The 25,879-nt window shown below is 42.3% G+C and overlaps 1 protein-coding gene across 1 annotated transcript; it reads right to left on the bottom strand.

Moving 5' to 3' along the window:
• Positions 1 to 1,050: 1,050 nt before the first annotated feature.
• On the bottom strand, positions 1,051 to 10,032 carry syt5b (synaptotagmin Vb). The gene is made up of 8 exons (XM_038990700.1): positions 9,849 to 10,032; positions 8,593 to 8,771; positions 8,360 to 8,458; positions 2,900 to 3,067; positions 2,168 to 2,335; positions 1,889 to 2,006; positions 1,514 to 1,647; positions 1,051 to 1,407 (listed from the first exon to the last, which is right to left on the bottom strand). The coding sequence occupies exons 1-8, from the start codon at positions 10,030 to 10,032 to the stop codon at positions 1,198 to 1,200; spliced, it is 1,260 nt and encodes a 419-aa protein (XP_038846628.1). The 3' UTR covers positions 1,051 to 1,197.
• Between the last annotated feature and the right edge of the window lie 15,847 nt (positions 10,033 to 25,879).

The raw sequence follows: 25,879 nt of genomic DNA, 5'->3' as shown, positions 1-25,879 counted from the left end.
CATATAAGGAAATTAGTCAATTCAAATAAATTCATTAGGCCCTAATCTATGGATTTCACATGACTGGGCAGAGGCCCACCATCAGAATGAGGCTTTCCCCACAAAAGGGCTTTATTACAGACATAAATACTCGTCAGTTTCATCAGTGGCTGGTCTCAGACTATCACGCAGGTGAAGAAACCGGATGTGGATGTCCTGGGCTGGCGTGGTTACACGGGGTCTGTTACACGTGAGCCCGGTTGGACGTACTGCCAAATTCTCTAAAACTATGTTGGAGGCGGTTTATGGTAGAGAAATGAACATTAAATGATCTGATAACAGCTCTGGTGGACATGTGTAACAAAACTGCACATTTTAGAGTGGTCTTTTATTGTCTCAGCACAAGGTGCACCTGTGTAATGATCATGCTGTTTAATCAGCTTATTGATATGCCACACCTGTCAGGTGGATGGATTATCTTGGCAAAGGAGAAATGCTCACTAACAGGGATGTAAACAAATTTGTGGAAAATATTTGAGAGAAATGCATATGGAAAATTTCTGGGATCTTTTATTTCAGCATATGAAACATGGGACCAACATTTTACATGTTGCGTTTATATTTTGGTTCAGTATAGTTGAAGTATCTTACGACCAACAAGCAAAACATTATGCAATCTTAATTCTAACTATAACCACTGCCACTAATTATGTTTTTAACGTAGGCCTACATGACAGTTCACAAAATCATTGTCAATGAGTCAAAAACCAATTGAATTCCTTCATCTGATTGTCTGTAGCCTATAAGGCCATATAACAAGGGTGCATATTTTAATTTTTATTATTTATTTTTTTACATCTAGGCCTACATTTAGAAACCAACAGAGGGATGTTTTATAAAGCAACTAAATAACATAGTAGGGGCTATAATCATTCCTGAACATTGAGACAAATGCAGGTAATTTTAAAAATATCCAATGGCGTCAGAGACACAAACACATGAACGCTCATGCTGCCATGCGTGCACATGCACACACACGTACAAACCCACGCGTACAAACGCACACACACTTAACAAAAAAAGTACGCCAAAAAGAGATGACAGAAAAACAGACAGAGGCAAACATACAAAGAGGTCTTAATAACACTGACAAGACATATCAAAATGTTTTGCTTTCCTTGTGGATAACATTAATGATCCAAGGATGTTGAGGGATCATTAACGAGGTGGGACCTTCAGAGCTGCATCCACCTCCTCCTCTGGGCAGAGGACATGCCATTGGGCAACTGGACGTCTGGGATTGGCCAACATTTCTGACCAATGTTTGAGACCCACTCCTGTGGCACCGTAACCCATGAAGGTCTTGCCGATTGCATCGTTGCTCCCAAGCTTGTCGTAGTCATACACCGTTATGACGACCTGCACTTTCTGAATAAGAAACACAGAAGATACATTAAAACACTTACTATACTTCCAGAATACTGACTGGGTACTCTGCAACTACATATGGATTGATAAGGCAAAGATGCAATACCTGAATCTGCTCGAAGGGGATCTCAAAGCTGAAGCTCTCATTGAAGTAAGGGTTGAGTGTGTTCTTCTTGACAGTTGTCTTCTTCTTCTTGATCCGTTTCCCATTGTGCTGCAGAACAATCTTCACAAATGGATCTGAGGGGAAGGGTGGATGAGAAGGGAGCAAGCCAATTTGTCAATGTTTTTTGGTAGACTTTGATCCGACAAAGCTGCATGCCGGACAGCTGGTAGACTCACGAGGGCCGATTTTTACACATATGTCATTGGATGAATCTGCGATCGTGCGAACTGAAAACGTTGCTGATACGTTTGCGAGGCCGCACAACCTTAGAGGGATCGAGAAAAGAACACTATTTGTTGAGAGATTTAAAATCACCTGATAAGCCACCAACATCCATCTTCTTTAGGTTCTTGGCCTCCATGATGTTGATAGTGAGTTTGCCAGCAGTAGGTACGTAGCGCAAGGAGATGCAGACATCACCCAGTTTCTCTGCCTTAGAGATGCACACCGGAACAACATAGTGTTAAACCACCAGCCAGAAACGGATCAAATAAGGAGGAATCTATTACATTAGGTTGTAATCTATCCATCATGCAAATGTGGGGGTGACTGGGTGGATGACCAAAGGATTAGTAATACCACATTACATCATACCTCTTCTTTTTCACTGTTCTCCAGGTCCCTCCAACATTGCATTGGTTGTCCCAGATCCACACTGTTCATGGGGATCTTTATCTCTCCAATCACATCATGCTTGGAGAAACGGTCAAAGTCGAAGACCTGCAACACCAGGATCTTCCCTCCCAACTCCGTGTACGGTATCTTGGAGGAAAGGCAGGGGCATTAGTCAAAAGTGCATGTCTGGCCAACTGATGCTCCTCGATAGAGAGATTTATGTAATGCATTGTTGGCTCTTGCTTAGAGTTATAAAAAAACAGCATTGGTTAGTGCAGTTCTTAATATGTATATCAATGTATATGTATATCTATGTATATCAAAAACAGTTCAATGTAAAATAATAATTATACAATAAAACTTAACATGCCAACATATAAATACATATAACTAACAAATCCAGACAAACAAAGCAAACAAATGAAAACATGTATTGACAGGAGACAAGTAAAAATGCATTCTTAATTCTGCATTTTTAAAGTTGTTCGGGGATACCTTGACGGGCGGCAATCAGAGTACGAGAGACAAACTACGAAGGGGAGCACGGACATGGGCTCGACTTCTGCCCACGTGAACTCAGAGACCAACAAGTGATACATCATCAACAACCTGGAACACCAACACAAGCCGCATACAGAGACAGTAAACAAACAAACAGACCCAGACATGAGACAAACAAACAAAACCACAAGGCCAAGACACCACGTAAACCTTGAAGATGAAGGTCTCGTTGAAAACCGGACACAGGTTCTTGCGCTGGACCTTAGTTTCATGCTTCTTCTTTTTGTCTGGGAGCAGGTAGACTTTTACATAGGGGTCTGAGGTACCCCCCATATCCATGGCAGCCAGATCCTGAGCCTGGAGGATACCCACTATAAGCTTTGGAGAGAGAAGACCAAGAGGATGAGTCAGAATGATCAGGTGAAGATTAAAGGTTCAAGACATTTCTCCCAGAAAGTCTCAATTTCAGACATGGTTGATATTAACACATTATAGAATATATATAAAGTACCAGTCAAAAGTTTGGACCCACCGACTCATTCCAGGGTTTTTCTTTATTTTTTACTCTTTTCTACATTGTAGAATAATAGTGAAGACATCAACACTTTGAAATAACCTATGGAATCATGTAGGAACCAAAAAAGTGTTAAACAAATCAAAATATATTTTATATTTGAGATTCTTCACATGTGAAGATCATCTGTTCACCAACTCTGCGTCTCACAAAGACACGTTGGTTGGAACCAAAAATATCAAATTTAGACTCATCAGACCAAAGGACAGATTTCCACTGGTCTAATGTCCATTGATCGTGTTTCTTGGCCCAAGCAAGTTTCTTCTTATTATTGGTATCCTTTAGTAGTGATTTCTTTGCAGCAATTCGACCATGAAGGCCTGATTCACACAGTGTCCTCTGAACAGTTGATTTTGAGATGTGTCTGTTACTTGAACTCTGTGAAACATTTATTTTGGCTGCAATTTCTGAAGCTGGTAACTCTAATGAACTTATCCTCTGCAGAAGAGGTAACTCTGGATCTTCCTTTCCTGTGGCGGTCCTCATGAGAGCCAGTTTCATCATAGTGCTTGATAGTTTTCGCGACTGCACTGAAAGAAACTTTCAAAGTTCTTGAAATTTTCCGCATTTAATGACCTTCATGTCTTGAAGAAATTATGGACTTTCGTTTCTCTTTGCTTATTTGAGCTGTTCTTGCCATACTATGGATTTGGTCTTTTACCAAATAGGGCTAGCTTCTGTATACCACCCCTACCTTGTCACAAAACAACTGATTGGCTCAAACACATTAAGAAGGAAAGAAATTCCACAAATTAACTTTAAACAAGGCACACCTGTTAATTGAAATGCATTCCAGGTGACTACCTCATGAAGCTGTCATCAAGGCTACTTTGTGGCTACTTTGAAGAATCTCAAATGTAAAATATATTTTTATTTGTTTAACACTTTTTTGGTTACTACATGATTCCATATGTGTGAGAGACGCAGAGTTGGTGAACGGATGATCTCCACATGTGTGGTTCCCACCGTGAAGCATGGAGGAGCAGGAGGTGTGATGGTGCTTTGCTGGTGACACTGTCTGTGATTTATATAGAATTCAAGGCACACTTAACCAGCATGGCTACCACAGCATTCTGCAGCGATACGCCATCCCATCTGGTTTGCGCTTAGTGGGACTATTATTTATTTTTCAACAGGACAATGACCCAACACACCTCCAGGCTGTTTAAGGGCTATTTGACCAAGAAGGAGAGTGATGGAGTGCTGCATCAGATGACCTGGCCTCCACAATCACCCGACCTCAACCCAATTGAGATGGTTTGGGATGAGTTGGACCGCAGAGTGAAGGAAAAGCAGCCAACAAGTGCTCAGCATATGTGTAAACTCCTTCAAGACTGTTGGAAAAGCAATCCTCATGAAGCTGGTTGAGAGAATGCCAAGAGTGTGAACAGCTGTCATCAAGGCAAAGAGTGGCTACCTTGAAGAATCTCAAATATAAAGTATATTTTGATTTGTTTAACACTTTTTAGGTTACTACATGATTTCGTATGTTATTTCATAGTTTTGATGTCTTCACTATTATTCTACAATGTCAAAATAAAGAAAAACCCAGGAATCAGTAGGTGTGACCAAACTTTTGAGTGGTACTGTATATATAATCAGGGTTGGGTAGGTTACTTTCTAAATGTAATCCTTTACAGTTATTAGTTACCTGTCAAAAATTGTAATCAGTAACGTAACTTTTGGGTTACCCAAAGTCAGTGACGTAATCTGAGTACCTTCCGTTCCTTTTACATTACTTTCCCCTTAAGAGGCATTAGAAGAAGACAAAAATGTATGTTACCAATTGAACAACATCTATTGCAGGATAAATCAATGTTAAAGTTTACATAGCTGGCCATAAATGGATGTTAAATTCTAATTTATGGGTTGGATACGACGGCTTCTTCTAACCCATCGCTTTCTACTACATTTAATAATACGGTAAAATGATATCTTTACATTAAAAACCAAAGTCTATCAGAATTCCAGTCATTCCAATATACATTATACCCCTTGATCTTCAAGAATAGGACTTATGGAAGTATAGGTTAGCCAAATTATGTTATCAGCATGACCTCAAAACTAAGGACTTATTAGCCAGCCCTACTCTGTTGTTTATGATTTTGTTGTCATGGAGGACAGATTGGGCTCATTGATTCAAGTTGAAAATTAAATGCTGTGCTCATGGAATGGCATGCTATTTACATGTGAAGAATGAATGCCATATGCTGCATTTTCTATAGGCCTAGGGTTTATCTTTTTGTTGGTGACATTTTGATATCTTGATAATATGCAGCTGTTTAAAGGGCAAATCCACAGATGAAACAATACTGTCGCCCCGCCTCTGTTTTGGTGAAAAGCTGAGGGATGGGCCTGGAGAAATGTAACCACTCTCAGATTAATAGACAGAGCTATGGATTCAAGGATTGACCATCCATGATATAAAAAGTATTGTTTTAACCATGTAATGAGGCTATACAGTGCTGTTTTACATTCACAATGTTAACAAACATTGGAATAAAACAAGTTAATATTTTGGGTTCTCATGGAGTGTGACAGCTAAACTAAACTCATGAGGCATTTATAAGTTATATTCTTCAAGAATCAATGGAGATATAAACTATATAAATATAAGTCCAAAAATGGATGTAGCAAATACAGATTGCCCATTTAAGTCTATCAGAAGTGTGCGAGTCTGAGCACGTGTCCATTAGGCCTATGGATATATTTTTTTAGCAGCATAAATTAGATTAAGCAATAAAAGCCCCACTTTTATTTCATAGGCTGGGATCCGCACTATGCTGCTGTTGCAAGAACACATTTGTCACTGGCTGTCCACTAGTTTCAAAAACAATGATTGATAGGCAGCTTAAACTTCTTGAATTCAACCATTATTGGGTTCAAATACACATTTAGATTTGTGAACAGCAAGGTGAAACAAAATTTAATTTGCGCCTTTTTTCAATGCTGATTTGAATGTCATTGAGAAAACGGAAAAGTGTCAAAGATTTATTTTCCGCAAACATCCTTTCTGAATTTAAAAGTACTCCTCTAAGTAATCATCTAGTTTTTCAAAAGTATCTGTAATCTGATTACAATTTTTTGTCTGGTAACGGATTAGTTACTGTTTTTTGTAATCCCTTAAATTGTAATCCGCACCCCCCTCCTCCATTTGTTTTGTACACTGCTGCTACTCGCTGTTTATTATCTATGCATAGTCACTTCACCCCTACCTACATGTACAAATTACCTCAACTAACCTGTACCCCCGCACACTGACTCGGTACCGGTACCCCCTGTATATAGCGTCATTATTGTTATTTTATTGTGTTACTTTGTATTATTTTTTACTTTAGTTTATTTGGTAAATATTTTCTTAACAGTTCTTGACCTACACTGTTGGTTAAGGGCTTGTAAGTAAGCATTTCACGGTAAGGTCTACACTTGTATTTGACGCATGTGACAAATAAAGTTTGATTTGATTTGATGTAACAGATTACATGTAATCCGCTACTCCCCAACCCTGAATATAATATACACACACTACATGGCCAAAAGTATGTGGTCACCTGCTCAATCATGGGCATTAATATGGAGTTTGTCCCTCCTTTGCTGCTATAACAGCCTCCACTCTTCTGGGAAGGCTTTCTACTAGATGTTGGATCATTGCTGCAGGGACTTGCTTCCATTCAGCCTCGAGAGCATTAGTGAGGTCGGGCACTGATGTTGGGCGATTAGGCCTGGCTCGCAGTCGCCGTTCCAATTCATCCAAAAGGTGTTTGATGGGGTTGAGGTCAGGGCTCTGCAGGCCAGTCAAGTTCTTCCACACCGATCTCGACAAACCATTTCTGTATGGTCCTCGCTTTGTGCACGGGGGCATTGTCATGCTGAAACAGGAAAAGTCCTTCCCCAAACTGTTGCCACAAAGTTGGAAGCACAGAATCATCTAGAATGTCATTGTATGCTGTAGCGTTAAGATTTCCCTTCATTGGAACTAAGGGGCCTAGCCTGAACCATGAAAAACATCCCCAAACGATTATTCCTCCTCTACCAAGCTTTACAGTTGGCACTATGCATTCGGACAGGCAGTGATCTCCTGGCATCCGCCAAACCCAGATTAGTCCATCAGACTGCCAGATGGTGAAGCGTGGTTCATCACTCCAGAGAACACGTTTCCACTGCTCCAGAGTCCAATAGCGACGAGCTTTACACCACTCCAGCCAACGCTTGGCATTGTGCATGGTGATCTTTTGCAGCTGATCGGCCATGGAAACCCATTTCATGAAGCCCCTGACAAACAGTTATTGTGCTCACGTTGCTTTCAGAGGCAGTTTGGAACTCGGTAGTGAGTGTTGCAACCGAGGACAGACGATTTTTACGCGCTCGCGTTTCAGCCCACGTCGGATCCCGTTCTGTGAGCTTGTGTGGCCTACCACTTCGCGGCTGTGCCGTTGTTGCTCCTAGACATTTCCACTTCACAATAACAGCACTTATAGTTGATTGGGGCAGCTCTAGCAGGGCAGAAATTTGACAAACTGACTTGTTGGAAAGGTGGCATCATATGACAGTACCACGTTGAAAGTCACTGAGCTCTTCAGTAAGGCCATTCTACAGCCAATGTTTGTCTATGGAGATTGCAAGTGTATAGGCTGAAATTGTCAAATCCACTAATTTGAAGGGATGTCCACATACTTAACTAATGTTGTCACACACCAGTTAGGCTAGTATTTTGCTGTTTTACATCTTTGCTAAGTGTATGTACTGATTGTAAGTTGCTCTGGAGAATAGCATCTGCTTCAGTAAATAACAGAACTGCAACAAATGTGCTGTGCTGTCATATATAAGGCACTGTGTTTTGCGCAGTCATGAGACATAGCAAGACTGTCCAGAAATGGGAATTACACAAAAAATGTAAGCAATTGTCTGAGGATGGTGCTGGACCATCTGAGATAAAAAGAAAAGGGGACTGTTTGATGAAAAAGCTTTAAATAAAGGTTCAAATCCAGGCCATGTGACATGATTGCGCAAAACACAGGGCGCTAGTCATACAGTATTAGTACAGGGGCCTCTTTTGATAAAGTATCGTACCATACAACAAAAGAACTTGGCACTACCTGGGCATCTGTGAAGTTGTAGTCCAAGGAGAACTCCAGTTTTCCCAGCTTCTCCTGCTCCTTCTCCTCTCCTTCCCCTTCTTTCTTATCTCCTTCTTCCTGAATAATAGAGCGCAGACACATCTTTTCTGTTTTTGTTTGATACTGCATGGCACTGTCTATATTCCTCACATTCATGGGAAATGTGTGTATTTCATCTTTCCCCCCCCATCTTTCCCCTGTATCCATCTCACCTTATCGCCACCCTCTCCTCCCCCTTCGTTGTCTGCCTTCCTCCGGCGGCCAGCCTTCCTCTCCCTCACTTTCTTTGTTTTTTTCTTTTTCCCAAAGCATTTTTTGAAGAGGCAGAAGGTGCAGCATCCTACCAGCACCAGCACCACTACGACGATGGCCCCAACTGCCCACATAGGGACTACAGAAGAAAGAGGCAACACAATTAACATCTAATGACATACTGTCTATCTTAACATATGAGAAACTATACCAAGATACTTGAAACAGGGAGGGAAGCGGAACATATACCAGGACAAGTTGGAAGTCTATTCTTTCACCCTAACGTGCTCAATGTTGACTAGTGGATCACATCTGAACAAGGGACGAGGTTTGTTAACGACAGCGAAAAACAAATCTGAAAGGGAAACAATAACAGACATGATTGCTATCGACTTCGATGGGGTTGTAATGTCACAATGTACACAGGGGAAGGGAGGCTGTACCAATATACAGTTGCGGTCCAAATATTTGTGGCACCGTTGCACGATTCACTATTCCTTCTCAAATAAGTTGAAATTGAGAAGAAAAAGACGTTGGTGTATTTGTTTGATTTACATCTGCACAGGACCAACATCAAAACTGACATATTGACTTTTATCTACAAGGTAAAAAAAAAAAATATCCCGGGCTAAATTATGAAAAATTCAAATTCATTTGATTGGAGGCAAGTCATTCTTGTTTACGATGTAAATTATGTCACCTGTGGTAAGTTGTAGGTGCCTACAGGGTAACAATAGTCATTCAACCAGTTTTGAAAGACTAAACAGAACTTTCTTCTCCATTGCACTCCATTATAAAGTGCAGAGGTGCCAATAGATTTGTCCGCAACTGTAGGTATATGCAAAGGAAATGCACATGGAGAATGAAAACATTATTACTTCTGTGAATAATTCCTGTGAGAAAAGAGGAATGATATGATCAAATGAAGATGATGAAGTGACATTGTGGATTCCGTGTCCCATTCCATAGTTCTAACATCTGTCATGGCTTATATGTACGGTCCTATAACACTTATTCTATTTTTGTCACCAACTCTCACTCAGTCCCTCCACCCCAAAAAAATCCATGAGAGAATTAAATTGCCACATCAGGATCAGGACCCAAGCAGATTTCAACCTTCCACGATAGCTACAGAGATGACATAAACGTTAGGAAAACAGCGTCTGTGTAGTCCTCAGTCTTGTCCAATTCCATCTACATGCCAGGAACTACTTACGTGGCAGATGGCCAATCTCATTCATGAACTTGTTCTTCATGTGGTCATAGTTGTGGTGGCCGGGGTGGTGTGCTGGAGGGACGTGGGCAGCTGGCTCCTCTACTTGTTCTGGCTCTTTTTCATGTTCAGGTTCTGGTTCTGCCGGCTCCGCAGCCCGACGGGCCCGGAACTGCACACTGGCCATCCTCATTCCAGCTGATAAATAGCAGGTACAGGGCAAGGACGCATAGGATTAGTTGGCCCCAAACAAATTCTAGGCAATGTTGACACAGATAATGATGATTGATAGAATAAGATAATCCGTTGTCTCATGTATTCATATCATCATATGGGTAGTTCAGAACATTCAGGTTTCTAGTTGCAGTGTGTGAATTCAAGTAGGCTAAATGTGTATGTATTATCCAAAAGTGTCACCTCCTTCAGAGAACACCGGACAATAAACCAGATGCTCAACAAGGCTGACCTTAATCCCTCTTCCTCTCATCTCATCCCTCCCCATAACCCACCATGTCGCCCCCCCCCCCCCCCCCCCCTCATTCCCCTTCACTCCCTCTCTCGCCATATCTATCTATCTATCCCTCTATCTATCCCTCTATCGCTCTCTCTCTGCTGACACATAACTGGATTACTACAGTATTAATCCAAAATCCCAGACCCCCGAAGCTTAACTAAGAGGTGGTTTACCCCCTCCCATTCCCCGCCCTCCCAAGCCCCAGTCCCAGCATCTCCTACCCTCTCTCTCATAACTGGCACTGGTTTCAGGGGTAGTGGGTCTATATCTAGTAATTTCAGAGGATAATGTCCAATGGAATGTACTGTGAAGGGAAATCTCAATCACAAGCTTTACATCACATTTCCTTGGCTTGTCCATCCTCCTTCCTTACAATTCTGCCTATTTCTAGACCATCTTTGAAATGCAGTAGATGCATCTAGTGCTTCCCCATGAATACATATGATAATGGGAATTTGAGGAAGATAAAAGAGATTTTAAGATGATACAGCTGTACAGCTAATGGTGATTACTTCATGAAAGCATAGTAAAAACTAAACATGAAGCGATTTTCAGAGAGAGTATGAAGAGTAGGAAAATAGGTGATGAACTGAATGCATGTGTGAGACATATTTTCAGGTTTAAGTATTTGTTTTCATATCTCTGCTCTGCACCTCACCCATTATAGATGTGACATATTCACTACATGATCAAAAGTATGTGGACACCTGCTCGCCGAACATCTCATTCCAAAATCATGGGTATTAATATGGAGTTGGTCCCCCCCTTCCTCCACCAAACTTTACAGTTGGCACTATGCATTAAGGCAGATAGCGTTCTCCTGGCATCTGCCAAACCAAGATTCGTCCGTCGGATTACACTTTGTCCGTCGGACTGCACTCATTTCCACTGCTCCAAAGTCCAATGGCGGCGAGCTGTACACCTCTCTAGCCGACGCTTGGCATTGCGCATTGTGATCTAAGGCTTGTGTGCGGTTGCTTGGCCATGGAAACCCATTTCATGAAGCTCCCGACGAACACTTATGCTGACATTGCTTCCAGAAGCAGTTTGGAACTCAGTAGTGAGTGTTAGAAAATATAATAAAATGTTATTTGTCACATGCGCCGAATACAACAGGTGTAGACCTTACAGTGAAATGCTTAGTTACAAGCCCTTAGCCAACAATGCAGTTTAAGAAAAATAAGTGTTAAGCAAAAAATGTTAAATAAAAGTAACAAATAATTAGAGAGCAGCAGTAAAATAACAATAGCGAGGCTATATACAGGGGGTACCGGTACAGTGTCAAATGTGCGCCGGTTAGTCGAGGTAATATGTACATGTAGGTTGAGTTAAAGTGACTATGCATAGATAATAAACAGAGAGTAGCAGCAGCGTAAAAGGGGGGGAGGGGATGGCAATGCAAATAGTCTAGGTAGCCATTTGATTAGCTGTTCAGGAGTCTTATGGCTGAGCAGTTGCCATACCAGGCAGTGATGCAACCAGTCAGGATGCTCTCGATGGTGCAGCTGTAGAACTTTTTGAGGATCTGAGGACCCATGCCAAATCTTTTCAGTCTCCTGAGGGGGAATAGGCTGTGTCGTGCCCTCTTCACGACTGTCTTGGTGTGTTTGGACCATGATAGTTTGTTGGTGACACCTAGGAACTTGAAGCTCTCAACCTGCTCCACTACAGCCCGTCGATGAGAATGTGGGCGTGCTCGGTCCTCCTTTTCCTGTAGTCCACAATCATCTCCTTTGTCTTGATCACGTTGAGGGAAAGGTTGTTTTCCTGGCACCACACGGCCAGGTCTCTAACCTCCACCCTATAGGCTATAGGTCTCATCGTTGTCGGAGATCAGGTCTACTACTGTTGTGTCATCGGCAAACTTAATGATGGTGTTGGAGTCGTGCCTGACCGTGCAGTCATGAGTGAACAGGGAGTACAGGAGGGGACTGAGCACACATCCCTGAGGGGCCCCCGTGTTGAGGATCAGCGTGGCGGATGTGTTGTTACCTGAAAAACTCCCCAGTCCTTAACGATTACAAGCATACCCATAACATGATGCAGCAACCACTATGATTGAAAATATGGAGTGTTCAGTAATGTGCTGTACTGGATTTGCCACAAACATAACACTTTGTATTCAGGACAAAAATGTAATTGCTTTGCCACATTTTTTTGCAGTATTACTTCAGCATTTTGTTGCAAACAGGATGCATGTTTTGGAATATTTTATACTTTACAGGACTTCTTTTCACTCTTTCAGTTAGGTTAGTATTGTGAAGTAACTACAATGTTGTAGTTACTACTTAGTTTTTTCATATCACAGCCATTAAACTCTGTAACTGTTTTAAGGTCGCCAATGGACTAAAGTTGAAATCCCTGAGTGGTTGCCTTCCTTTCCGGCAACTGAGTTAGGAAGGAGGCCTGTATCTTTGTAGTGACTGGGTGTATTGATACACCATCCAAAGTGTAATGAATAACTTCACCATGCTTAAATCAATATTCAATGTCAGATTTTTTTTTTTTACCCATCTACTAATAGTTGCCCTTCTTTGAGAGGCATTTGCAACCTCCCTGGTCTTTGTGGTTGAATCTGTGTTTAAAATTCCTTGAGGGACCTTACAGATAATTGTATGAATGGGGTACAGGCATTAAGTAGTCATTCAAAAATCATATTAGACACTATTATTTCACTCAGAGTGAGTCCATGCAACTTATTATATTTGTTTTATAAAAAAAATTATTTCACATTTATTTAACCAGGTAGGCTAGTTTCGAACAAGTTCTCATTTGCAACTGCGACCTGGCCAAGATAAAGCAGGACCTTGAGTGTGGCTGAGGTGCACCCATGACCAGCTCTGAAACCAGATTGCATAGCGGAGAAGGTACGGTGGGATTCGAAATGGTCGGTAATCTGTTATTTAACTTGGCTTTCGAAGACCTTAGAAAGACAGGGTAGGATAGATATAGGTCTGTAGCAGTTTGGGTCTAGAGTGTCACCCCCTTTGAAGAGGGGGATGACTGCAGCAGCTTTCCAATCTTTGGGAATCTCAAGACGATACGAAAGAGAGGTTGAACAGGCTAGTAATAGGGGTTGCAACAATTTCGGCAGATCATTTTAGAAAGAGAGGGTCCAGATTGTCTAGCCCGGCTGATTTGTAGGGGTCCAGATTTTGCAGCTCTTTCAGAACATCAGCTATCTGGATTTGGGTGAAGGAGAAATGGTGGGTGCTTTGGCGGGTTGCTGTGGAGGGTGCCGGGCAGTTGACCGGGGTAGGGGTAGCCAGGTGGAATGCATGGCCAGCCGTAGAGAAATGCGTAGAGAATATGACTTGTGAATCAAATGTTTACTCCAGAACTTATTTAGGCTTGCTCTAACAAAGGGGTTGAATACTTATTGACTCAAGACCTTTCAGCTTTTCTATTGTAATTGATTTGTGAACATTTCTTAAAATAAAAAAAAATCCATTTAAAAATTATGGGGTATTGTGTGTCGGCCAGTGACAAAATATCACAATTTAATTATTTTTAAATTCAGGCTGTAACACAACAAAGTGTGAAAAAAGTCAAGGGGGTGTGAATACTTTCTGAAGGCAAACATTTTACTATCTACATTGAAATAAGGTAAAAAATAAAATGTCTAATCAAATATGGAATTAATCTTCTTTTCAACCACCCCAATATATTATACACTGAGTGTACGAAACATTACGAACACCTGCTCTTTCCATGACAGACTGACCAGATGAATCCAGGTGAAAGCTATGATCCCTTATTGATGTCACTTGTTAAATTCACTTCAATCAGTGTAGATGAAGGGGCGGAGACAGGTTAAAGAAGGATTTTTAAGCCTTAAAATAAATATATATATATATATATGTTTCTGCGTGGAATTTTCGACATCATTTTAAACGTATACATAGTTATGATTTTTATGTTGAAATTAGATTGATGAAACAACCTGTTAGTCTTGTTAAGTCATTGTATTTAAGTTCAAGTTTTACCCAAATGTCAGTGTTTACAACGCTGGTTGAAAAGAGATGAGAACAGTACTGATGACTTTTTGCGAATCCATGTTGGTTCCACGTCACAATAGGTTGACAAATGGCTATGAAACAACATTGATTCAATAAGTGTGTTCCCAGTGGGGAAAGCAATTCTCATCTATGCAACTGTTAACAATTCTTACTTAGTAAGCTTCAAGAAATTTCAGATGATGATTATGAAATGAAATCGCATTGGGCTTACCTGTTAATATTTTCCCCTTTTCCCCTCTGTCTTTTATATCATCAATTTGGAATAAACCACTTTTGTGTCAAAATGGCCCTTGGGAACCCTCACACACCCATCGTTCCTTCCTTCGTGAATATTCCAGTGACTATTATGCCTGTCAGCTTGTCCCCCGCCCCCCCCCCCCCCCCCCCCCCCCCCCCCCCCCTTCTAAGCTAAAGCGCTGTCAAATCACTAAAGCAGCCCTTGACGTTAATCTCACTCTCCCCCACCCTCCCTATAGGAGTATGTCAACAACACATCTGTTGATCCATCTCTTGGTTTAAATTGAAATTCCATAAGAGCAACAGTCGTAGCCTTTTATTTAACTTCCCTCACTTTGTAGGGAGCTCAAACGCATTGATCAGTCTGTGGTTCTCGCCGTGAGAGTGGAAAAGTGCCCGTTCGATCATTAGATTGAAGTGGTGGTTTTGTTGATCCATCAAAACTGAGATTGAAGTGCATCCCTCATCTCCCTCCACTAATCCTCAGGACATGGCTATCCTCTCAGTCAATCATCTATCTGGGGAGTACTTTCATTGAGAGTGGATAGTCCATCCTGTTCATCCATTTTAGAGTACAGAAAACACTCATTCAAAGGAATCTGACAATGAGTGAAAATCGTAAAATAAGAAACCATACAAACGTTTATTTTCTCCCCCTCTGAATCTGCAATGTTGGAGCACCAATGGAAAAAAATGAAATGGGGAACATTCTAATTTAGGAGTTTGACTCAAAATGATTCATTCGATTCTTACGATCCATTAGATGTACAGTATATGATCATGAAAACAAATATTGTAAAAATGAATACATATTTCCAACTTCATCTGCTTCACTGTGGGCGCTGGGAGAGAGACTCATTCACCACCTAAGTCCCTCTCAGCTACTAATCTTAATAAACCCATGTCTTTGGTCATTATTTAAGCACATTCGTTTTTGGGGTCTTTGTTATGGGTTATGGGTCCTACCCCCCCAGAAGACCCTTGCCTCCCTTTAGTAGTGACTGCATGGAAGATAACACATACAAATACTCCAATGGGTTTCTAGTGTAGAGCGAGTCAGTCAGTGATCCTCATTTAGAACAATTCAAATCAACATGATAGTGCACTGAAAAATGAAATGGATTATTGAAAACCCACACCTTCAAATAAACACTGTCAAGTTGGCCATTTGCCAACAAATTTCCCTGAGTTGCCAGTTACTTGACTAGCTAAGACACTTACAGTAGAGAGGCTTTCATACCAAATTGGTTTGGTGGGATTTTTCCGAACTCTGGTGCGTTTACCCCCTTAGTTCGGTTCGTTTGGACTGGTGTGAACACTATCTGCACTCGGCAGCGCACTAAACAACGCTATGAGGTTCGCTCAAAAAGGGTGGTTTGCTGAAAATAAACGCAGTTGACAGTGAGAGGACGTTTCTTTGTTTGCTGAGTTTGTGAGAATGCTGTTCATTGACTACAGCTCAGCGTTCAACACCATAGTGCCCACAAAGCTCATTCACTAAGCTAAGGACCCTGGGACTAAACACCTCCCTCTGCAACTGGATCCTGGACTTTGACGGGCCGCCCCCAGGTGGTAAGGGTAGGTAACAACACGTCTGCCACGCTGATCCTCAACACTGGGGCCCCTCCTGTACTCCCTGTTCACCCACGATTGCATGGCCAAACACGATTCCAACACCATTATTAAGTTTGTTGACGACACAACAGTGGTAGGCCTGATCACCGACAACAGTGAGACAGCCTGTAGGGAGGAGGTCAGAGAACTGGCAGTGTGGTGCCAGGACAACAACCTCTCCCTCAATGTGAGCAAGACAAAGGAGCTGATCGTGGACTACAGGAAAAGGCGGGCCGAACAGGCCCCCATTAACATCGACGGGGCTGTAGTGGAGCGGGTCGAGAGTTTCAAGTTCCTTGGTGTCCACATCACCAACAAACTATCATGGTCCAAACACACCAAGACAGTCGTGAAGAGGGCACAACAAAATATTTTCCCCCTCAGGAGACTGAAAAGATTTGGCATGGGTCCCGAGATCCTCAAAAAGTTCTACAGCTGCACCATCGAGAGCATCCTGACTGGTTGCATCACTGCCTGGTATGGCAACTGCTCGGCATCTGACCATAAGGCACTACAGAGGGTAGTGCGTACAGCCCAGTACATCACTGGGGCCAAGCTTCCTGCTATCCAGGACCTATATAATAGGCGGTGTAACATTCAAATGCCTCTCATGTGAAGTAGTGCTGTGCGACATATACCTAGTTTCCTCTCTCTGTCAACTGCATTTATTTTCAGCAAACTTAACATGTGTAAATATTTGTATGAACATAAGGTTTAACATCTGAGACATAAACTGAACAAGTTCCACAGACATGTGACTAACAGAAATGGAATAATGTGTCCCTGAACAAAATGAGGGTCAAAATCAAAAGTAACAGTCAGTATCTGGTGTGGCCACCAGCTGCATTAAGTACTGCAGTGCTCCTCCTCATGGACTGCACAAGATTTGCGAGTTGTTATCCCACTCTTCCACCAAGGCACCTGCAAGTTCCCGGACATTTCTGGGGGGAGTGGCCCTAGCCCTCACCCTCCGATCCAACAGGTCCCAGACGTGCTCAATGGAATTGAGATCCGGGCTCTTCGCTGGCCATGGTAGAACACTGACATTCCTGTCTTGCAGGAAATCACGCACAGAACGAGCAGTATGGCTGGTGGCATTGTCATGCTGGAGGGTCATGTCAGGATGAGCCTGCAGGAAGGGTACCACATGAGGCAGGAGGATGTCTTCCCTGTAACACACAGCGTTGAGATTGTCTGCAATGACAACAAGCTCAATCCAATGATGCTGTGACCGCCATCCTGTACCTGTCCCGCAGGTGTGATGTTCGGATGTACTGATCCTGTGCAGGTGTTGTTACATGTAGTCTGTTGCAATTTATTGCCCTGGCCACATCTGCAGTCCTCATGCCTCTTTGCAGCATGCCTAAGGCACGTTCACGCAGATGAGCAGGGACCCTGGGCATCTTTCTTTTGGTGTAATTCAGGTAAAAAGGCCTCTTTTTACTGTCCTAAGTTTTCATAAATGTGACCTTAATTGCCTACGTCTGTAAGCTGTTAATGTCTTAACGACCGTTCCACAATAAATTAATTGTTTATGGTTCATTGAACAAGCATGGGAAACAGTGTTTAAACCCTTTACAATGAAGATCTGTGAAGTTATTTGGATTTTTACAAATTATCTTAGAAAGACAGGGTCCTGAAAAAGGGACGTTTCTTTTTTTGCTGAGTTTACATTGACCCCCCCCTGTTTTTACACTGCTGCTACTGGCTGTTTATTATCTATGCATTGTCACTTTACAAATTACCTCAACTAACCTGTATCCCCGCACATTGACTCGGTACCAGTACCCCCTGTATACAGCATTGTTATTGTTTTGTAATTTTCTTGTGTAACTTTTTTATCGTTTTTTTCTCCACTAGTTTATTTAGCAAATATTTTCTTAACTCTATTTCTTAAACTGCATTGTTGGTTAAGGGCTTGTAAGTAAGCATTTCACGGTAAGGTCAACACACCTGTTATATTTGGCACATGTGACAAATATAATTTGATTTGAAGATTCTAGTTTTGGGAACAGAAAAATATATTGAGATCAGATGTTTCATTGTTGAGAAAATTAGCAGAATTTCAGGGACAGATTCACCTAGTTACTTTCTCTCCCACTACCCAGACTGGACTTCCTCTCACTACCATATTTGGTGGTGAGAAAATGTTCTAAACAGATGCTTCAGCTTTATAGCCCCTGTGACGTGTCTGTGGTTACAGTCTGGGACAAAATACTGGAACATGGCTGTGTATGGTAACTTAGCTGGCTAACAGAATTTGGAAATGCAACACCTCGCCTAACCACCAACTGCCATATTTCTCAAAGTTTCCAAGGAACTAGTCCAGTGGTTACGTGACTTGTATCTGCTCTGTGATTGGACGATACAGACCACAATGCTGTATGGGATGAGTAGATTGTTTTCTTGTACCCTTGACTCTTTTTTTCATCTATCACAGTTTTTTAAAAGTGATTTCTAATCTTTTGAATAAATGGTTCACCCCGGAGATTTTTGTACCTATTCAATGTTTGTAACCACGATTCTCCAAGTGGGTAGCTGCAGCCCAATATGGAAACCGGAGTTTGGGCGAGTGGGTGTGTCGAAAGGAGTGGGTGTATGGAAAGCGAATCAGATTATTGGGCAGGTTTGTTGCCACTCAAGACCGTTTGGCGTGGCTGATTGGGCCGCACGACAAAATAAGCCGGTGACCAGTATACCGGTGTTGTATAGACGCCCCTGACTTCTTACTGGGGTATCAGGGTCGTGTCGCCGGCGGTAGCTAACGTGGCCCTTTTTTCTCTCTCACATGATTGTATTTCAAGTAGGATAGCAGCCTACACAATAAATAATTAACATTGATAACCAAGGTGATAATCACTTTGATACATAGGCTACATACAGTCTACTACTTGATGGGGAGGGCATGAAAGGCAACAACACCAGGACACTGTGCCCTTCGCTCCCGCTTGACAAGCACTACAGTCCGGCAACGGCGTGGGAAATAGCTACCTAGTAGCCAATATCAGGGTGACAGTCACAGTAAGCACACGCATAGAATGTATAAAGCTACAGTACACCCATCATAACTACTTTTAATGAAAACAAACAATCGTCAGTTTTATAACCGAAAATGTACAATTATTTGTGTAAAACAGTGAAATATGACTAATTCATCCGCTCTCTTAAAAACAGAAGTACAAAGTCTCGCGGTATGACTCAATCAAAACCGCCTAACCTACAGTGTAGCAGAGCGCTTGACACACCCACTCCTTTCCACACGCCTACTACTTTCCTTTCCACACACCCCAGTCACCATATTGGGATGCAGCCTCCGATCTCAAATGAGTGGGGTGTCAGTTCCAGAACCATAACCGTCGGAAGAGGGGCGCGGCCCGTTGGAGCCCTATTGGCCATCATTTAATTTGAGCAAATCATAATGGAGGCAGGACCCAGGCAAGAACTTGTTGTGTGCTAGCAAAAACATTCCTCCTGACCTCAAAAGGAGATAAAAAACAATACCTTCCAGCTAGCTAATTAGAAAAAGACATAGCTAGCTAATGGCTCCCAGAGAAGAAAAAAGCCTGTTACACCAGTAAAAAAAACGTGGTCGATGTGTCTTCTTTTGGGGAAAACTATCCCATAAGAAGTACAAACGCCATCTCTTTATTGTTGCCAAGACGTCGGCCTGATACGATTATACTATAAGGCACAAAAGGAGATAACTGGTCCCATCGCGGAGGTGGATGATCTTTCTAAATCAGTCTGCGAAAAGTGTTGCACACTTTTAACAAGGCACTACAAAAGTAGTGGCGAGACTTGGGAGTTTATTTCGGGAGAGTTTATTTCAGGCTATGTGCACACTGCTCACAAAATGAGGTGGAAACTGAGCTGCACTTCCTAACGTCCTGCCAAATGTATGACCATATTAGAGACACATATTTCCCTCAGATTACACAGACCCACAAAGAAATCGAAAACAAATCCAATTTTGATAAACTCCCATATCTATTGGGTGAAATACCAGTGTGCAATCATAGCAGCAAGATTTGAGTCTTTGAATGAAGAAACTGAGATAAAACTGTCCAGTTTGAGTGTTTGTTGCAGCTCGTTTCAGTCGCTAACTGCAGCGAAATGAAAAGATGAGCGACCCAGGGATGTGTGTACTTTGGGCATCTTTAACAGAATGGGTTTTATAAATAAACATCAACCAGTGGGTCTTGCAACGGGTATACAGAGATGACCAGTTTACAGAAGAGTATAGAGTGCAGTGATGTGTCCTATAAGGAGCATTGGTGGCAAATCTGATGGCCGAATGGTAAAGATCATCTAGCCGCTCGAAATCACCCTTACCTGCCGATCTATAAATTACGTCTCCGTAATCTAGCATAGGTAGGATGGTCATCTGAATCAGGGTTAGTTTGGCAGCTGGGGTGAAAGAGGAGCGATTACGATAGAGGAAACCAAGTCTAGATTTAACTTTAGCTTGCAGCTTTGATATGTGCTGAGAGAAGGACAGTGCACCGTCTAGCCATACTCCCAAGTACCTGTATGAGGCGACTACCTTAAGATCTAAACCCTCACAGGTAGTAATCACACCTGTGGGGAGAGGGGCATTCTTCTTACCAAACCACATGACCTTTGTTTTGAAGGTGTTCAGAACAAGGTTAAGGGCAGAGAAAGCTCGTTGGACACGAAGAAAGCTTTGTTGTAGAGCGTTTAACACAAAATCCGGGGAGGGGCCAGCTGAGTAGAAGACTGTATCATCTGCATATAAATGGGTGAGAGCGCTTCCTACTGCCTGAGCTATGTTATTGATGTAAATTGAGAAGAGCACGGTTCCTAGAACCGAGCCTTGGGGTACACCCTTGGTGACAGGCAGTGGCTGAGACAGCAGATGTTCTGACATTATACACTGCACTCTTTGAAAGAGGTAGTTAGCTAACCAGGCCAAAACCCCTCAGAGACACCAATACTCCTTACGCTGGCCCACAAGACTGGAATGGGCTACCGTATCAAAAGCTTTGGCCAAGTCAATAAAAATAGCAGCACAACATTGCTAACAATCAAGGGCAATGGTGACATCATTGAGGACCTTTAAGGTTATAGTGGTAGAGGTAGAGATACTCTGAATGATCGGCTATGAAAAGCCAACTGACATTTACTCGTGAGGTGCTGACCTGTTGCACCCTCGACAACAACTGTGATTATTATTATTTGACCATGCTGGTCATTTATGAACATTTGAACATCTTGGCCATGTTCTGTTATAATCTCCACCCGGCACAGCCAGAAGTGGGCTGGCCACCCCTCATAGCCTGGTTCCTCTCTAGGTTCCTCCTTAGGTTCTGGCCTTTCTAGGGAGTTTTTCCTAGCCACCGTGCTTCTACACCTGCATTGCTTGCTGTTTGGGGTTATAGGCTGGGTTTCTGTACAGCACTTTGTGATATCAGCTGATGTATGTAAGAAGGGCTTTATAAATAAATTTGATTGATTGATAGTGACACATCCATAACCTGAGCGGAAACCAGATTGCATACCAGAGAGAATACTATAGACATCAAGAAAGCCAGTCAGTTGATTATTGACAAGTTTTCCCAACACTTTTGATAAACAGGGCAAAATAGATATAGGCCTATAACAGTTAGGATCAGCTTGATCTCCCCCTTTAAATAAAAGGATGAACCGTGGCTGCCTTCCAAAACAATGGGAACCTCCCCAGAGAGAAGAGACAGGCTTGGCGATTACAGGGGCAGCAACCGTAAGCCTTGTGTTGTCTAAAGGGTAAAAAATGACCCGCTACTATGTTTAACAGCAGACAAAACCCCCTGAATTATATTTTTTCAACTTGAAATTTGATCACTTTTCCTAGAGTGACCCCAACATTAGAAAAAGTGAAACATCGCCTTTGTTCATATTTCCATGAAAGCTGTACACCACCAGGGTACAAAGATTGTCTTAGGGTGATTTTTGACCCGGCAGCTATAAAATAATTTACACACACACACAATGAGAATTTGAGATTTTGTGCTACTGATTGAACTCAGACAAAACTAAAACTTTATTGTGCAGCATCTCTCCTCCACATGACTCAAGTTCACAGACAATAAACTAAATTTCAGACAAAATAAACATTTCTTGAAAGCGATGTTTACTAATGGGGAATGCAGTCAGAGGCTATAAAGGTGCTGCAGATGACAGTCCCCCCAGTCCTCTCTGCTGAAGCCATGAGTGCACGTTTCAGTGCCCAACATGTCATAGATCAGATTTTTTTCAGATGTCCAGGAGGAACAAGAGAACAATGATTTAGAAGAGGAGGAGGTATCTGAAGAAGATGGGGAAGAATACAACCCAGAGCACGATGCATCTTCAGATGAAGAAGAAATCCCCCAAGCTGAAAGAGAGACATTTTTGTCAAAGAACAGCAAAATAACATGGTCCTTGTCACCATATGACAACCAGGGCAGGATGGTAGCACAAAATGTCATAAGGATGACCCCAGGGCCCACAAGACATGCAGTTGCCCATGCCCAGGACATCGCCTCAACATTCTACATGTTAATCACACAAGCCATCAAAAAAATCCTCCTGGAGATGACAAATTTGGAGGGTTTCCGTAAATATGGAGACAACTGGAAAAGGATGGATGAGATTGACCTGCGTGCCTACATAGGGCTTAGCGGGTGTGTATAGGTCCCCAGGCGAGGCTACATGTAGTCTCTGTGATGCAGAGAGTGGAAGGGCGATTTTTCATGCCACTGAAAGTTTTTTACACTTTCTCAAGAATGCTACGATTTGATAACCGTGAGTCAAGACCTGCAAGACGTGTGAGAGAAACTGGCTGCTCTAAGAGAGTTCTGTGAGAAGTGGGTGGAGTGTCTGCCATACCTCTACAACCCTGGGCCTAAAGTAACAGTGGATGAGCAACTGGTTCCATTCAGAGGTCAATTTTTATTTTCATATCTGTAATGTAAGTGATTTTCACTGTTCATTTTATTATGTATTGATGTAATGTCATTGATTTATGTGATTATTTTCTGTTACACTGATAGTAATTACTGATAGTAATCTCTTTTGTCAAAAGGTTGCTGCCCTTTCCGGCAGTATATGCCCAGCAAGCCAGCAAAGTATGGCATCAAGATATGGGTCGCCTTTGACGCACAATCCAGCTACACTTGGAAGATGCAAGTCTACACAGGATAGCCGACCAGTGGAGTCCCGGAGAAGAACCAGGGGATGCGGGTTGTGCTTGATGTGACAGATGAACTGAGGGGGCACAATGTCACGTTTGACAATTTCTTCACCTCTTAAGAACTCAGCCAGCAGCTCCTGAAGAGGAAGATCACCATGGGTGGCACAGTTAGAAAGAACAAGCCTGAGCTCCCCCCTGCACTCCTCGCAACAAGGGGGAGGCCTTCTCATCAAAGTTTGCCTTCACCCCCACCACCACTCTAGTTTCTTACCTCCCAAAGAGGAACAAGAATATGGTCCTCCTGAGCACACTGCACAAAACGACTGAGATCAGTGATCATGAGGAGAGGAAGCCAGCCATCATCCTGGACAACAACCACAACAAAGGAGGTGTGGATAACCTGGACAAGGTGATTGGAACTTACAGCTGCAGGAGGATGACTGCCCGCTGGCCCCTGGTCCTCTTCCATAACATCATTGATGTGTCCTCATACAATGTCTTCGTGATATGGAACAAGATCAACCCTACCTGGATGCCTGATAAGCAGAACAAGAAGAGGGTGTTCCCGAAGCAGCTGGGAAAGGCACTTGTAACCCCACACATTCAAAGAAGCTAGTGCCTCCCCCACACAGCAGCCTCTGCAGCGCTTGTGAAAGCTGTTCAGGGGGCTGAATCTTGTCCTGATCCACCTGAGGCTGCAGCTGGTGCAGGCAAGAGGAGAAGATGCCAATTCTGCCCCCCAAAGGAGGACTGTAAAACAAATACTATGCGCTGAACATGTGAGAAATACATCTGCAAAGTCCATGCACACAGACTTGCATATTGTCCTACATGTGCTAATTAGAGTTGATTTATTTATGTTCTTCACGTTTTTGTTTTGTATCTATTATCTTATTTTATTCTTATTTATTGGTTGTTTATACAACTTGTGGGTGGGGGCAATGGTTCAAATAGAAGACTAGTATTTTGTAGTTCCTCATTGTACAGTATATAATATATCACTATGTTGCCAAAAAAGTTCAAGACTTGTTTCCCTTCAATAAAATGCATTCAAAACTACTTTCTGCACATTTCTGCTACTTTCTTAGGCTATACAAGTGCTATCTCTTGCAAAAAAATGTTTTTACACCAATGCAGTACCTTTAATAATAAATAATAAACCTCTACTTTAGTAAAGAAAACAATTATGACAGGTGTGTTGTAATAAAAATGGGTGGAGTCTACTTATTAAATGCAGTCTTTCTGCATTGTGAAGAGGGAAAACCTAGATAATCAAAGTTTGTGATGAATGGCAGGTTGTTTCTTCATGCAAAATAGATTTGGGGTTTAAAATTCAATTAAGCTGCTTTATTTTGGGGGTTTAGTGAAGGTGGGTCATTTTTTACCCTTAGGACAAGGGGGGTATACAGAATGTTAAGACTACACAAGGGTTAGTAGAAAGGGTCTAAACCCTCTGACCCAGATGTTTTTTTGGGGGGTCAAGTTAAGGAGCTCCTTTAGCACCTCAAACTCAGGGGCAACCAGGGGCTGAACCTGTTTTTAATTCTAATTTTCTTTATGGGGGTGTGTTTGTTAACAAATATCAAAAAACACGCAAATTTCACACTGATGTGTCTCCTCCGTGTAATTTTGGCTTTAGGATGAAAGTGTTGTGGGAGATTATTAGTTGGTAGATTAAGCCAATGAGGCAGTTCTATTAAGGTGCCCTGGGTTGAACCAGGCTATGGCCTGTCATGTGACCAGGCGAAGCCCTGCGCCGCTCGGTCATATTGGTTGTGTTCCTCTGCTCAGACGTTGCATGACGCATGCCAGATGTTACGTCGTCTGTAATTGTATTTTACGTATCAGCCAACATGTTATAGCAATGTGGTGCCCGACAGCACAGCTGATGACGTGGCACGCAACCATTGGTTGATGCATGGAACAAGACCATCATCAACAATGCAGCATGGTGCATTGTTCAGAAACATACAGTACTAGTTTTCATTGGGAAGGCAGAAAGCAATCACTTTTGCATGTGAAAACACAGATTCCTACGTCACTTTTGTTTTGGGACGACTTCGCTGTCAGCCAGAACGGGTACCTGGCTCACGCCCGGGAGGCAGCCCGGTTCCAAATAGGATACAATCAACGCTAACTCGGTTCGCCCGGGGCATTAATAGAATCCCCTCACTGCCTATGCGTTGGGGAGTTTCTTATAAATCTTTTTATTGGCTAACGAAGGCCAAGTTTGACACGTTTCACCACCAGACCTTTCGCGCATTTGGGCAGAATTGTCTGGGAATGAGATTAATGCATGGGTGGAATTTAAGGTAATTTTCTTGTCAAAAATTGGGCTGAATTTTCCAGACCTATATTTTCTGTGCGGTTATAGAAAAAAAGATCTGGCAGTCACAAGTAAAACAAACCGTCGCTCGACAGTGACTCAGTAATACCAGGAACCCCAACAGAAAAAAATTAGACAAAGCCATCAATAGTG

The sequence above is a fragment of the Salvelinus namaycush genome, chromosome 4 (genome assembly GCF_016432855.1).
Source record: "Salvelinus namaycush isolate Seneca chromosome 4, SaNama_1.0, whole genome shotgun sequence".
In the NCBI taxonomy this organism is placed as follows: Eukaryota; Metazoa; Chordata; class Actinopteri; order Salmoniformes; family Salmonidae; genus Salvelinus; species Salvelinus namaycush.
Note: the sequence above shows the minus strand (reverse complement) of the source record. Positions and strands in the feature narration are given on the sequence as shown.